General features: G+C 52.3%; 1 protein-coding gene across 1 annotated transcript in view; it reads left to right on the forward strand.

The window, feature by feature from the left end:
- Positions 1 to 15193, forward strand: part of MYO18B (myosin XVIIIB) — a 200197-nt gene that overhangs the window by 42735 nt on the left and 142269 nt on the right. The window contains exons 18-21 of the mRNA XM_015562824.1: positions 1251 to 1410; positions 3614 to 3797; positions 4574 to 4796; positions 8263 to 8372. Coding sequence (XP_015418310.1) covers positions 1251 to 1410; positions 3614 to 3797; positions 4574 to 4796; positions 8263 to 8372 — 677 coding nt within the window. The remainder of the gene's footprint in view (positions 1 to 1250; positions 1411 to 3613; positions 3798 to 4573; positions 4797 to 8262; positions 8373 to 15193) is intronic.

Here is a 15193-nt window from a genome sequence, read left to right on the forward strand (position 1 = left end):
TAGGGACCTGTCTGACCACCTTGTGTAAAATAATAACCCCCACCCGCCTGCGCCCGTCTCCCTTCCCCTCTGCTCCATGGCAACCATCACCAGGGGCATCAGACAGCACTGGGCTGGTCACCTGGGTGCAGAGTGCTGGCATGGTGAGGAGGACAGTGACTCCTGGTACCGGATAGATGAAGGTGCGGAAACCCAACAGTCCTGAAGCAGATGAAACGATTCCTCAGATGGGATGCTTTCTGCATCTTGACTTTTGGACAAAAGAGACAGAAAGTAGGGCCAGAAGCAGAAAGTGTCCTGTAGGGCGTGGCTGGGACAGGAGGGGGGTGCCTAATCTGTGGGCCCCTCTTCTTTTCCTGTGAGGCCCCAGATGCCCATCCCAGATGCCCCAGCAGGATGCCCTCGTTCCCAGGGGAGAGACTGTTACTCCTTTGTCTCAGACTGACTGAGAGACAGTGACTCAGACATTTTGTTTTAAAAAAACAACAGTCTTTGCCTCTAGGGCTTTCTGATTGGCTGAGTGAGCGAGAGCAGTCAATCAAGCAGGACACGCGGGGTCTGGCTAACCTGCCTCGCTGTCTGCTATTTCTCGCCGCAGGTGTGTTTGCAGGGGGCTGGGCAACCCTCATGGCTCAGAGATTTAAGTGGCACAGCTGCTGTCATGCAGTCATGAGTAGTGGAGTCGGGATTTGAACTCAGGTCTTCTCCAACTCCAAGCCCATTTGTTTCTCCCACTCAGACCCTCCCAACGAAGTGTCTGCCAGCATCTCCCAAGAGTAGGCTGTGCCTTTATTTGGGTGATGGTATTCAAGATACAAATATTATCAACATTTTAAATAATTATGTATTTATTTTCATGACTATTAAAAAATAAATATCGTTTGCCCTCCAAACCTGCAACATAATGTTCCTTTATAAATGGGTTTCTCTGTAAAAATGCAAGTCGAGTTAAGGAAAACATTAATAACAGCCCAGGTGATTCATGGGCCTGGTAAAAAATCATGCAGATTGTATGCACTAATGATGCTTGGGGAAAACAGGTATTCTAGATTCAGGACTATAAGGAGGAATAAAATCCATGTGGGAAATAATGCGGACAAATGCACAGAGCAAGGGAAATGTGGGTCCCCAGAACAGTCAGCTCTAGCTGCCTAGAGACATATTAAAAAGCAACGAGTGTGTGCTTGGTGACGCCAAGTGACTGCATTGTCCTCCCTGGGCCCCCACACTCATGCGCTGTCTGCTTTCAGGGACCTCTGTCCTTCGACCCTGTGAGCAGCCCCTCCAGTGTGAGATCGCCCACCAGCGGGGACAGGACCCCGTGCGCTATGACCTCACGGGCTGGCTCCACAGGGCCAAGCCCAACCTCTCAGCCCTGGACGCCCCCCAGGTCCTGCAGCACTCGAAAAGGTGAGTCCGGCCAGGGCCAGGGCCAGCTCAGGGCCACTGGAGGCGCTGCAGCTCGTTACCCCACAGGGCTGTGCAGTCACAACAACCCAGTGAGTGAGGGCTGCTCCCTGACGTCTCTAACGACAGGGCTGTAATTCAAATCGGAGCAGTGCAATGTCTCCCCAGGGCCAGGGAGCCCAGCCAAGGAGAAGAGCCGGCCTCCGGGCAGGTGGAACAAATGTCCAAGGCTGTGACTTCTTATTTCGGCTCTTTGCCTTTCATTAAGTATCTGAGAGATGATGTGACTGGAACAGCTTTTATAGACATCCTAGAACGAGGGGGTTGTAAAACCGAAGTGATAATGTTTTGTAGCATTAAAAAAAAACTCACTGCATTCCCTGGCTGCTATTTTCCAAGTGCTGGCCGAGGGCTGGCAGCAATCGCCGCCTTTGGTTCAGAGAGTTACTGGAAGTGCGTGCATGCGTGTGTGTGTGTGCTTTCTCCACCATAAAATCAGGGTTTGTTGGACAAGACCACAAGATTTGGTAGATGTTGCACAGCTTTGAAGTTAGGCAGATACTCAAATTCTGCTTTTGCCTTTTTCCAGCTGCATGACCTGGGCCTCAGTTTCATAATCTGAGAAGTGGGTGTAGCTGCCATGTCTGATGGAAGGTTTTAATGACATGACCGATGGCTTATTAGGTAGCCTGGCTCCTAGCAGGCCCTCAACCCACGTCTCACTGTGGCCATGGGAATTCCCTTCCTGCTCCAGGACCCTGTGGCTCAGGCTGGGTGGGGGTGTGGGCTTCGGAAAGGGTGAGGCAGACCTCTGTGGGCCAGATGGCCTGGTGAGCAAGGAACCTTCTGGAGGAAGGAACAGCGTGTGCGAAGTCGTGCTCACGGGAGTGAAAGGGCGGGCAGGTTGGGAGTAAATCCCATTGGGAGGTCTTGTGCGCTCGAGAGCCAAGCATTGGTGATTCCTGAGAGCAAACGGTGCTTTTCCTCCAGGTGTAGATCTGCAGCCAAGAGCGCCAGACGCGCCAGGACAGCTTGCTTGGCATTCTGATTCCCGGGCGCCACCCAGTCTCTCTGGGGAGGGCCCCGGGACATGCTTAGCTGACAGGCTTCTCAGGAGGTTCTTGGACACTCACGGTTTGGTCAGGCACTTTTGCCTTATATATCAGAAGCTGAGGCCCAGAGAGGACACGTGACTCACAGAGTAAACTGAAGGCCAAAGGTGAAGTCCCCCAACCCCACAGATGGGACAGTCCCTGCATAGGGACCAGGACTAAGGGTATGGCTTCCTCTCCCTATATCAGGGGGTAGTGCTCACATGCCCCAGGGCCCTCCCCTCTCCCCTCAGGGCTCCTGCTTCCAGGGGGCTCCCTGGCCCCTCCCTAGCTTTTTATTTCAATGCGAGTGTCTTCCAACCATTGTTGGTCTTTGTGCTCGGTCAGGCATTTAACCACTTTAAGCATCTTTGGGCATTTGAGACTTATTTACACAACAGTTTGCACAGTGGAGTCAGGCATGGAGGACGATGGATAACAGGTCTGAGGGCTGGGGTGCGTCCTGGGCTTGCAGGGAGCGGTAGGAGGTGCCTCGCGCTTCTATTGGAGGGCGGAGCAGGTGGGACCTGAGAGGCAGGGGGCTTCTCTGAGGCCCAGCCTCATCCCAGGGCGCAGCAGGGTCTGCCCAGCCTTCTTAATCCTCTTCTGCCCACTGAAGCAGGAGGGCCAGCTCAGGCTTACGGGAGCGGAGCCTCCTGGGGCCCTGGCCCTGGACCTCACAGGAGCTCCCAGGGAAGGCACTACCTGCCCCTCGGATCAGGCCGGACTTTTCATTGACTGGTCCAGATCCACATACTGACCGCTCAGCCTGTGAGTGCTTCATTGTTGCGTGAAACAGAGAGTAACTACCTACTCTGTGCTGGGCCTGTTCTGGGGTCCCAGAGATGCTTCTGCCCTCCGAGAAGGTGCAGGCTGAGGATCCCCGCAGGCATGGGAGCAGCAGGGATACCCAGCAAAGGAGAGAGGCTCTAACGGAGGAGAGGCCCCGAGGAAGGAGCTGGCGTTGGTCATGAGACAAAGGCTCACCTGGCCAAGGACAGTGACCAGCAGGTGTGATTCACGGGGAGGGTTTAGGAAGCAGGTCAGCAGGATGCAAAATGGACCCATCTCCTCTGAAAGCCCTAAAAGCCCCCCTCTCCCCCTTGGACTGCCAGGGAGGAGCTGAGGAGCCTGTTCCAGGCCCGGGCCAAGCTGCCGCCCGTGTGCCGCGCGGTGGCCGGCCTGGAGGGCACCTCCCAGCAGGCCCTGCAGAGGAGCTGCGCCGTGAGGAGGACCTTCGCCAGCAGCTTTGCCGCGGTGAAGAGGCGAGCCCCCTGCTCCCAGATCAAGCTGCAGATGGTGAGTGGGTGCCCTGTCCCCACAGCCACGCGTCCCTCCCCTCCTCCAGGACGGGTCACCTACCTGTAGCACCTCTAACCTCCCAGTGAGCCTGGAGGGCAGGCATTGCCCTGAGTGCCACAGAGGAGGACACTGGCACTCAGGGCGGCAAGGAAACTTGGCCACAGTCACACTCCTGGGGGGTGATGTCTGAGGTCAAAGCCTCGGCTACTTGGTGTTGACTTGAGTGGCTTCAGGCAGTTTGCGGGAACCACACTGTCCTCCTGACCACGCCAGGCCCGCCTGTCTGCCTCCCTCCCCAGGGCCCACATGTTCACCACCAGGCTCTCTCTGGGAGAAGCAGCAGGCTGCAGCACTGGATGTAACTGTTATCTAGAAACGTTCATCCGGTAGCAAATGAGAAAATTTGATTGGTCAGTCGTTATGCTGAGCCCAGAGGGTGGGGGCACAGGAAGGGTAAGTTTTGAAAAAACCTCATAGCATCTTATACTAAAAAAGCCCACAGATCAGGCCCTGGGTTCTAGTCTACCTCTTCTGCTTGGCCACTCCCTTGCCCTCTCCATGCCTCAGTTTCTCCATCTGTTACAACAAGGGCTATTCTGAAGGCCCCTGGTCTTCATGAGTACGAAGCAGGCCGTAGGTAGGACGTCCTTGGTGTAGGACAGAGGGGGCCTAGGAGATGCTCAGGCGATGATGAGTGTTTGCTGGGGGATGTCCTGACCCCTGTCTGTCTCAGCCTGGACAGCTGGTCCTGACCCCCTCTCCTCCGGTTCTAGGATGCGTTGTCCAGCGTGATCCGAAGGTCTCAGTTACACTTCATCCACTGCCTGGTGCCGAACCTTGCGGTGGAGAGCAGGGGTGGGCAGGGCGCTCCGACCCCGCCGCAGCCTGATGGGGACAAGCCCGGAGCAGGCGGGCCCCTGCCCTTGGACATCCCCGCACTGAGGGTCCAGCTTTCAGGGTCCTACATCCTGGAGGCGCTGCGTCTGCACAGGGCAGGTAAGAGCTACCGGGGAGTGAGTACCTTGTCTCTGACGCCTGGGACATCCCCTCCAACCAAGGACACCCCAGGACAAGAGCACCAACAATGTGCCAGGAGCTCTCTGTTGACTCTTCCCAGCAGCCCTGTGAGGGGGAGGCTATGAGCACCCCCATTTTACAGATGAGGAAACAGAAGCTCAGGGAGGTCAAAAGAGGTGCTCAAGGTCACACAGCTGGGACATGGCAGATCCTGGATTTGGACCTAGGTTTCTAAATCCAAAGCCCTTTTTAATTCTTGAAATAGTTGTGTGCTCCTAGAAGACTAGGGCTGTGTCTTACTCATCTTCCTTCCAACAACAAGCGTGTTAGGAGCTTCTACTTTGGGATCGAGAGTCGAGTTCCCCCAATGAGGGATGCTTTGGTTAAGAGGCTCCTCCTGGTTTGGGAGATCAGTGTGGAAACCGGTGATGATAATGCGACGTGGCAAGGGCACGTGTCACACGGGGATGCAGGTGGTACCTGGATGCCTGGAGGAGGGAGCTCTGGGCTCTCATTGGCGAGATTGGGGAGACCTCCTAGAGGAGGGAGCATCTTAGTTGGGTCTAGAAACAAAACAAGCAGCTCACTCTGGGGCTCAGGGTGGGGGGGAGAGGGAACCTTGGGCAGAGGGATCGGCATATGCAAAGGCAGGGAGGCACTGCCCAGCCTGGGATTTCAGGAAAGGGGGTTCAAAACAAGTGAGGGACTTGTGAGGGGGCAGGTCCAGCGGGGAAGGCTGTGAACTGGTCTGTGGAAGTTGGGTTCTCCCAGGTCCAGCTGAGGCAGTGACGGGTGGTGGGGGTAAGGGGGTGTAGTCAGAGGAGTGAAGTCTTCCAGGCCTGTGTTTTAGAAAGTGGGCACGCACCCGAAATTCCCACCACCGGCTCATCTCAGGAGCTGAGTTTGATCCGAATCCTTCCCTTTCTTTTCTGCCTCTCAGACCCCAGAGGCCAGCACATGAGACCCCTCTCTGCCCTTTAGGAGTGCCTTAGGCGCAGGAAGTCTCTCTGCAGAAGGTGGGGTAGCTGGGGCTGGTGGGGAGCCCGGGTGGACCCCCGTTTGTTTAATGTCTCTGTGGTCACTGACACCCTAGCTTGTGGCCGCTGCCCCCACCTGTTCCCAGTGTGTTAATAATGGAACCCTGGGCCCGAGGCATTCGAGGGGGAAGCTGGGAGCAGCAGGAGACAGAGATGAGGCCCTCACTCCCCTGAGCGTCTGATTGATTCTCCCTCCTGCCTGCACAATCGGGCGGAGGGAGACAGATAATGCCTCGGGAGGAGCGAGAGCGAGATGGTCACAGCCACAGCAGCGACCGATCGATTCTGCCTGGCTGGCTGGCAGAGAGCGCTGGGCCTCTGCAGGCGCCCTGGACTGCCCGTCAGAGCCCCTGTGTGCACGCTCGGTCAGCGGTCCCCTTCCCCAGGCCGCATGTCCTCACTGCAGTGTCTGTCCTCTGGTTCTCAGCATTGCCCAACTCCGTCAGGATGAGTTTTCCAACCAAGTGGAGGGCGGATGCCTTGTGGTAGACATTTCCGGTGTCTGCCTCCCAGACCTGGTTCATTTCCCATTTTTTCTTTCTGCTCTAAATTGCTTCTGTCTTTCTCATACCATACAGGAAATATTTACATGCATCCCTAGCTACATACGTATATAAAATATTTATGGTTTTGAATTCATTCAAGTATAACATGTACATACAGCTACAGATGCACACATAGGCCTGCTGTTTGTTGAGTACCTATGATGCACCAGACACTGTCGTCACACATAGTAACTGGCATCAGTCTCACAGAGTACAGTGGCTGGCGTATAGAAAATGCTCATTAAACATTACGTGTCTTACGTCCTGGTGGGCACAGCTCAGACTCTGGAGGACGTGGGCCTGGGCTTGACTGTGACTGACACCGGCAGGTCCCGAGATGTGCCTCCTGTGTCTTTCACCTGTAATAGTTCGGATCTCAGCTGTGGAGGGTCTGCAGAATGAATAAGGTAATAACACTTAGAAGATCGCCTGGACATGGGAAGGCATTCGATGCATATTAGCCTCTTTTACTGTAATCATCACCAGATTTAATTATTATAGGGGCCCTGTGAAAATAGATGTGATTCTCATCTGACAGGTGAGGAAATTGATGCTCAGAGAGATGGGGCCATTTGTCTCCAGTCAAAGGGCTAATGAGGGCAGAAATGGGATGTGAACCCAGATCATCTGACCCAAAGGGCAGGCTTTAAACCTCCCAGTTTCCCCCCACCCCATCTCTGTTCTGTCAGCATCCTTTGAACCTGACTGGAGACTCTCCTCCTCCAGGAAGCCTCCTGGGATTTGCCACCTGCGAGCACTGTCACTCTTCCTCATGGTTTATTGGCTTACTGTGGAACAAAGTCTCAAAAGTAGTGAGATTTATTCAGACTCCCTCCCATCAGGCTACTTGAGAGTGGTTTTGTTTGTTTGTTTTAGTGGTGTTTTTTTTTGTTTGTTTTTAGTTTTTAGGCCACTAAGGTTCTACCACTAAGGTTATATCCAAACCTTAAGGTTTGGGGTTAGAGTTCAAGTTCCTTTGGGACCCAGTCCCTGCTCACCTTCGACCCATCATTGTCTACTCTCCACTGGATTAGTTACTGTCGTTGTTTGGATTTGAACCCCAGCTGGGAGAGTTACCATCTGTGTGGCTTTGTGCAAGTGACTTAACTCTCTGGGCCTCAGTTTCCACATCTGTAAAACAGACACAGTAGTGCAGGCCCAGAGTCTGTCACACAAGGGAGTTGCTATCCTCATGTCCTGCACACACAGGTGCTCAGTAAATGCTGGCTGTTGCTGACTATGGAACAACGTTCGGTTTCCCCGCTCCACCTCTCTCTGCCTAGACGTCCCTTCCACACCAAATCCTCTGACAAACTCTTACGGCTCCTCCAAAGTCCAGCTCTCATGCCACCTTCCTGGGAGCCTCCAGAGCCCCTCCCATGTCCACGCAGAAGGATGGGTGCAGCTGTGTGCATCCTACATGTTAGATTCATAGGAACTCTTAGGTGCTATCCCATTCGGCATTTCTTCGTGGCTGATAATAGGTATTAGACAAAAAAAGAAAAAGATTTTCCATGGTTGAGCAGGTTTGGAGAAACCTCTGGGTGAACCAAAGCTAACCCGGCATCTTCCATGCAGAGGTTCTCCGAGCCTCTGACAGCAATGCTGACTCACATGGGGACGTCCCAAGAGGCGGATGAGAGCCCAGCCTTTTCAAACTTGCAGTGGAGCGTTTGATAGGGTTTGTGTTCTGCAGAGACACTCGGGAAATGCGGACTGAACCTGATCTCTGATGTTAGCAAATGGGGAAACTGAGGCCCCCTAACGAGTCCACATAGCACATTAGGAACAGGGCCCTGGGCTGGGTTTCTCACCTAGATACCAGGTCTTCCCCTTCTCACTCCCACCTCTCCCCTCCCCCAGGTTATGCTGACCACATGGGGCTCACGCAGTTCCGCCGGCGATTCCAGGTGCTGGACCCCCTGCTCACGAAGAAGCTCATGTTGGCCACTGAGGGAGTCGACGAGAGGAAGGTATGTGGAGATGGGTGCCGGGGTGGTGGAGGCCCTGGGTGCTTCTGTTCCGTAGGGGAAGAGAAGGGGCCATCTCGACCAACTGGGATCTGAGAGCCGAGCCTTGGGGGCAAAGATGAGGGTGGTGTGAGGTGTGGCCCAGACCCCTAGACTGCACCCCCACCATGCCCCTTAGGACACTACCCATCCCAGTGATTCAGAATCACTTCTGAAATCCTGTATGAGGAAATGCAGGAAAAGAATTAGCCAGGAGGAGAGCGTGTCCCAGCTGAAAGGGTCTCCAGCAAGATGAAAAGCCATCTTTCCTGAGGGAGTTCTCTCACACCAGAACCCTGAGATGGTCTATGAAAAGGGGGCCTCGCTGTCATAAAAGTTTGGGAAGCATTTCACGCTAGAGCCCCATCTTATAGAATTATAGCGAACCGTGCGCCTCAGGGCCTTTGCACCAGCTGCTTCCTCTGCCTGGAGCTCTCTTTCCGCTGTCTTTGCATGGCCAGTGTCAGCTTGCTGTTCCGATCCTGGTTCAGCTGTTACTCTCCATCACATCACCTTGTTTTAATGTTTGTACAGCACTTCTCCTTATTCAAAGTTAATAGGTCCCCCTGTGTGTTTTCTGGCTCATAGCAAGCGTTCCATCAATTCTCTGTTGAACGAAGGAATGAGTGAATGAATACACATACCTGACCCCCTATTTCTGCCCCTGTGTCTCCTTTCTCCAATGCTACTGTAAACTCCTAGGGCGGGAACCTCAGCTTCACCCCTAGTGCCACACCCCAATAATTTTCTATTGAGAGTGGCCACCAGCTGATTGATGACCACAGAGCTCTTTAGAATTTGCAAAATCCCATTGCATCCTTGCAACAGCCCTGCAGTATAGGAGCGAGATGGCCCTTTTACAAATGAAGAGACGAATTGACTCCCCTGGGGCTACACAGCAGGCATTTGTGGGTTTTGTCCTTGAACCCAAGTTTCTTGGTTCCAGTGAGGCCAGTGGAGACATCATGGGCTCCAGAATCACACAGACCTGTGCTTGAGTCTCAGCTGGGGCTGTGTGAGCATAAGCAAGTTCCTTTCTGTTTCTGCCTCAGTTTTCTTCACCTGTAAATGGGGTACAACAACAATGCCTACCTCAGTGGGTGTTTTGAGGACTATATGGACTAGTATAGTTGAAGTGCTTGACACAGCCTGCTGCGTGCTAAGGCCTCGATTTGTATGAGCTCCTATTATCAGCATCATCAGCATCTTTCAAGGCCAGAGAGATGGCAACCAAGCCACACGGACTGTATTTTTACAGCCATATTGAACCTTCACCTCCAGGTGGATGTGCCCACGTGCACTTGGGATCATCAGTCAGTGAGTCACTGGGCTGGAAGAGTAAACACTCACAATCATTAGGTCCTCTCCTGGCTCTGAGTCTCAGCAGGCAGGCCCAGGGCACAGGCCACCTCCTGGAGTCAGGGCAGTGCCTTCCATGTGGCCTTTCCAACTCACCGTGGGGAGGGGACATCAGTCCCAGCTCATGCAGTGCAGGGCTGTTCCCTCTCTGGGCAGCTGCCCATTTTGGAAGCCACTAACCACTATGTATCCGTCTTCATTTGGGGTTCTCTGTCCTAGGTCCCCCCAACTTGATCTCTGTTCAGGGCATTTGGAATGGAGCCATTGAAAGGTTTTGGGCTCCTCTGCAGTTGAAAACAGCACGGATGTTCGGTGTGGGGAGTCTTGTGCACTGGCAGTGGGTGTAGCATATGGAAGAGTTTCTATTCCGAACGACTCAGCAGTTCCCTGTTGTAGCCAAACCGAAACCACCTCCACGCACACGCTGGAGGCCTGGGAAAACGGAAAATTACAAGTGGAATGGACTTGGTGGGAAGTTTTTGCCTCTTCTTACTCTTTTTTCATTTGCTCACAAATCTCATTTGCGGCAGCATCGAATTTTTGGTAGCAACGAAAGGAAACAGCATCCTGCCTCTTATGAGGAAGCTGATAAATATTCATTTGCTAGGCAACGGGATAGGCCATGAATTATGCATGAACATGTGCTCGGGTGGGCAAACTGTCAGCCTGTGTGTGTAAAGCAGTGAAGACCTCAGGATTGGAGAAGACAAGTTTGACAGCTAGAAAAGGTCAATATTGTCGTCGGGCACTAGAGGGAAGCAGAGGGAATGCGCTGTCGGGTATACAGTGGGCCTTGGTGAGGTCCCCTGTGTGCCTGACGTGGGAGCCTACCATTGGTGTTTCACACCAAGACAGTTTCCCAGTGAAGTGCTCTCATGTGGTGGGTACCCACTGCATGCCTTGTGTTCCTGAAACAAAGCACGTGCCTTTTACCACACGCACACAGTCTCACCACAGTGTTTCTGGCACCGTGTGAAAAGGTCACAGACCCTAGACCTGAAACCATCTTCAAAAGATAAATGGGGATTATCCCCATTTCACAGCAGAGGCAGCTGAGGCCATCACCACCCAGCCAGGCGGTGGCATCTCATTGTGGTTTCAGTTTGCATTTCCCTGGTGATCAGTGGTGTTGAACATTTTTCATGCTTGAATGGGAGCTCTCTGAAGACCAGCAGCGTCTGGTGAAGTTCTCTACAGGATGTGCCGTTCCTGATGTTAATTTAAAAGTTATTACAAACTTCGTTCAACTTTAGCCAAGTACCTACTTTGCAGCAGGCCCTGGACTAGGTGCCATAGATACAGGGATGAACAGAACACAGCCTCACTGGGGGAGAAATACTTAAGCCATTTCCACAGAGGGAGGCTTTAGGATGCCCCAGGGAGCACCCCTAAAACTTTAGATGGTTTCAGTAGGGGCGAGAGTGGGGCACCAGGGAAGACACCTCCCAGCAGGCGATGATTGAGTGGAGCCTGGCGGGGTAATTTGGAGGCGTCAGGAGTGCACAACTTGGGCACTGCTTGTGCAAAGACCTGAAGCCGTGATGTCGCATGGCTAGCTTAGTGTAGCTTCAGCATAAATGAGGACAAGTGTCAAGAAAAGGGGCTGACGATGTTGGCAGGGGCCAGGCCATGGGTCATTGTTAGCAGGGCTAGAGAGCATGGGCTTTCTCAGGGGGCAGCTCCTTGTTCCATTCCGGCTGGTCATTGTCCATTGCTTGCCCCAGTCAGGGTGACAGTCTTAGGCTGGCTGTGCCATTGACTTTCTTCACTTGTCTGCAGCCAAGATCACTAGTGTTTCTGTCAGTGATCCTGGGCGAGGGGTTTTCTTCTCCTTTACTCCATATAAAGTGCTCCTTTCTGCCAACGACGCTGCTAGATTCCACGGCCTGCCTCACCCTCGCAGGATGACTGCACACAGAGTGTGGTGGGGAGTGGAAGAGCCCCATCTAGATTGACCCAAACCCCCAGGGTTCCTACCTGCGGGTCAACAGGTTTTCCTTGAATGAATGCTTCTCCATGCGTTGTATCCCCTGGCTCAATGTCCAGAGTGTTGAACTGGTTGTTTTTGAAGACGGTGTCCACTTTTTACCATTGCTTTTTGAGAGGAGAAGATTTATCTCCTTGCTCCATCATTCTGGAAGTCTCACTCCTGCATGCTACTTTTGTGACCTTGTGAAGCCCCCACTGCATCCTTGTGGGGCAGGCATAATCACCCCCTATTTTGGAATATGAGGATCAGAGAGGAGGGGTGGCTTTCTCAGGGCCACACAGCCCAGTGAACGGTGGCCTGGCCTAGAGCCCACGGTCAGAGGGCAGAGGAAAAGCTCAAGAGTCGGATTCTCTGGGCTGGCCTCTCCCCCATCACTTCTTGGCATCTGACCTTTGACCAGTCATTTCATTGCCCTGGGTCTCTTTCTTTCTCTCTAAAACGGGCGTACAGTAGTACCTGTGGCAGAAGTTTGAAAATAAATGAGTTATGTGTCCGGTGCTAGGAGCAGGGGTCACGCTAAAAAACACCTGAGAAAACTGGCCAGAACGGCCACATTTTCCTCGGCATCCACACCGAGAGGAATCAGCTGCAGTGATCTGGGCGATTCAGATGGCTTGGCCGATATTCCAGAAAGATGCCGGACAACAAAGACATCTCTTATGTAAACCTGGATCGTTGCCCCGGATTCCAGCAGCCGGCTGGTGGCTAATGATTCCGTTAATGTACAACCAAATGAAGTCACTGATATTTCACCCAACAAGTGACAGTTTCTAAGAGTGATATTAATGATGATGATAATAATAGTAATTAAGTACAAAGTCACTTACAAAGTCATGTTACAGAAGATGGCGGCAGAGATAAACACCGGGAAGTTAATGCCGCTCACAACAATTGATTAATACCTCAGAGAAACAACACGGACTTCATCCAGAACCACAGGAAGCCTGGCTGACTGTAAACTCTACAACTAGAAGGAAGGAAAGGCATACTGAGACCCGCAGAAGCTGCAGGAGAGAAGCACAGAGGTACGGGGCTCTCGCGGGGCTCGCGCGCGGAAAGGGGCCGGCACCTGAGGACGCGGCTGTCCTTTTGAATCCGGAGGGAGTCACAAGCCCCCGACGGCTCTGAACTCCGGTTCCGGGAAGTCTCTGGGGACCCGGGACTCAAGCGGGGAGAAACTGGACGGTCTGGCAGCAGGCGATCTTGGGGGCTGCTTTCCCTCAGAGGTGCTTGCCGCCGTCACCGGGACACTGAGACGCGCGTCTCCTTAGGGCAGGGCTGCGGCTCCGCCATAGTCGCTTGCTTCGATCGTTGCCCCGGATTCCAGCAGCCGGCTGGTGGCTAATGATTCCGTTAATGTACAACCAAATGAAGTCACTGATATTTCACCCAACAAGTGACAGTTTCTAAGAGTGATATTAATGATGATGATAATAATAGTAATTAAGTACAAAGTCACTTACAAAGTCATGTTACACATTCTCAATTACTCATCCCAACCCTGGAACAGCCCGGGCAGGGGACAATATCACCCTTTTGCAGGGGCGGAAAATGAGGGTCAGAAGTATAGGTCCATACCTGTCACCACTCACTCACTCCACCATTTGCACCTGCACTTCCTTCTCGGTAAAGTGAGGCCAACAGGACAGAATGTGTTTGTTAGCCCTAAGACTCTTGGCTACACAGCCATCCCAAGGGCTGTAAGGAAGCAAGAAGATGGAGAAAAATCCTTGAATATTAGGGAGAGGGGGTGTGTGTTTTGGCAGCAGTTGGGGTGCATCTGAGAAATGGAAGCTAAATGCATGGCCTTCAGTGCCTCTACCAGGTTTTGACCATGACAGAGCTGGTAGGACAGGCTCTGAGACACAGTATGGACTAGCTCATGGTATGTATTAATGCTTCCCGTGCGCCTGGTACTACGTCAAGCCCTCCGGAAGCACAACCACAGAATCTTCGGAGATGGTGCCATTATTTCACCTCCCACCCCCATTTTTTTCTGAGGAGTTGCCTACAGCTCAGAGTAAAATGCTTGTCCAAGGTCACCTAGGCCATGAGTGCTAGAACCAGGATCTCAACCCCGGTGGATCTCACTCCAGACTCTTACCCCTCCCCCAGCACCTACTCTGAGAACTGACTGTAAAGCAGACCTAGGAAAATTTCACGGGCTGTAGGTTTCATTTATGTTTCATCCTTTCTACTTTGAGCCCAGTTTTATTTTGTTTTCCTCTTGTGCAGAGAGAAAAGATGTTGTACTTTGGAGATATTGGTTTTAGGCATTCTGCTGCCCATAGCTCCCTTGGAACGTCTTTTGGCTAAAATGTAATAAGTGAAACCACTCAATTTGTGGCGGGGTGGTATGGAATGTTCTCACAGGAGGTCAGAGGAGGGAACTTCCTCCCGATTACAGTCTCGGACTCGACTTTTAATAAGCTTTTTTTTTTCTGGTATCGTAGGAAGTTTTCTGTGATGCCGATGACCCGTGGGATTGAAACTCATGTACTAAATTACTCCAGGCTCATACTACCTTTGGTTTCCCGAGTGTCACAATTGCTTTTCTGGCCATTTATTCTGGAAATTGACTTTGTGGTTTTCAGTGGGTGGAAGGTCCGTGAGGGGTGGCGTGGGGGTGGAGTGGGAGGGGAATTGGCAGTCACAGAGAAACCAGGCACTGCCTGTACCTGTCCGAGGGTACAGATCTTTGGCAAGGCTGTTCAACTTGATGCAAAGTGGAAAATTCCATTAAATGGCTGGGGATTTGGCTACTGCTGCATCCAGGAACCTCTGCGTGAATTTGTTTCTCTTGCATGGGCCTGCTTTTCCCCTATCCCCTCACCCTTAACCCCAGCAATCTCTCCTGTATGGGTACTCATTCATTCAGTCATCATGTTGAATGAGCTCCTACTGTATGCATGAACAATACCAGGTGCAATGGAGACATAAGAGATAAATTAAACTCAGTCTTCTCCCTCTATAATCTAGGTCAGGCACAGAAGGTTAATGGCTGGGTCATTTATTTAGCAAAAGTTTTGGGGAGTGAGGCAGTCTCTAGTGTGTACAATGAAGGAAGGACAGAGTGTTGGGGTGACTGTCATGGGGGACTTTAGTGACACAGGCTTGGGGGGGGGGTTCCTGGAGACTTCGAGTCCTCTGGAGCTGAGGTCCGGTTATGCGAAGCAGTAAGATACAGATGCTACAGCCTCGCCAGACAGGCTTTAGTTCAGATCTGGCTTTGCTCATGTGTAACCTTGTAGCATTGAAGGGATGCCTTCTTTTAGTTTTATTTTTGTGGTAAAATACGCAAAACAAAATTTACCATTTTAACCGTTTTAAGTATGCAGTTCAGTGGCAACCATCACCATCATGGGTCTCCAGAACGCTTTCATCTTGCAAAACTGAAACTTTGTCCCCACTAAGCACCAACTCCCCAACCCTTTTG

This window comes from Myotis davidii, unplaced genomic scaffold (assembly GCF_000327345.1).
Source record: "Myotis davidii unplaced genomic scaffold, ASM32734v1 scaffold478, whole genome shotgun sequence".
Lineage (NCBI taxonomy): Eukaryota > Metazoa > Chordata > Mammalia > Chiroptera > Vespertilionidae > Myotis > Myotis davidii.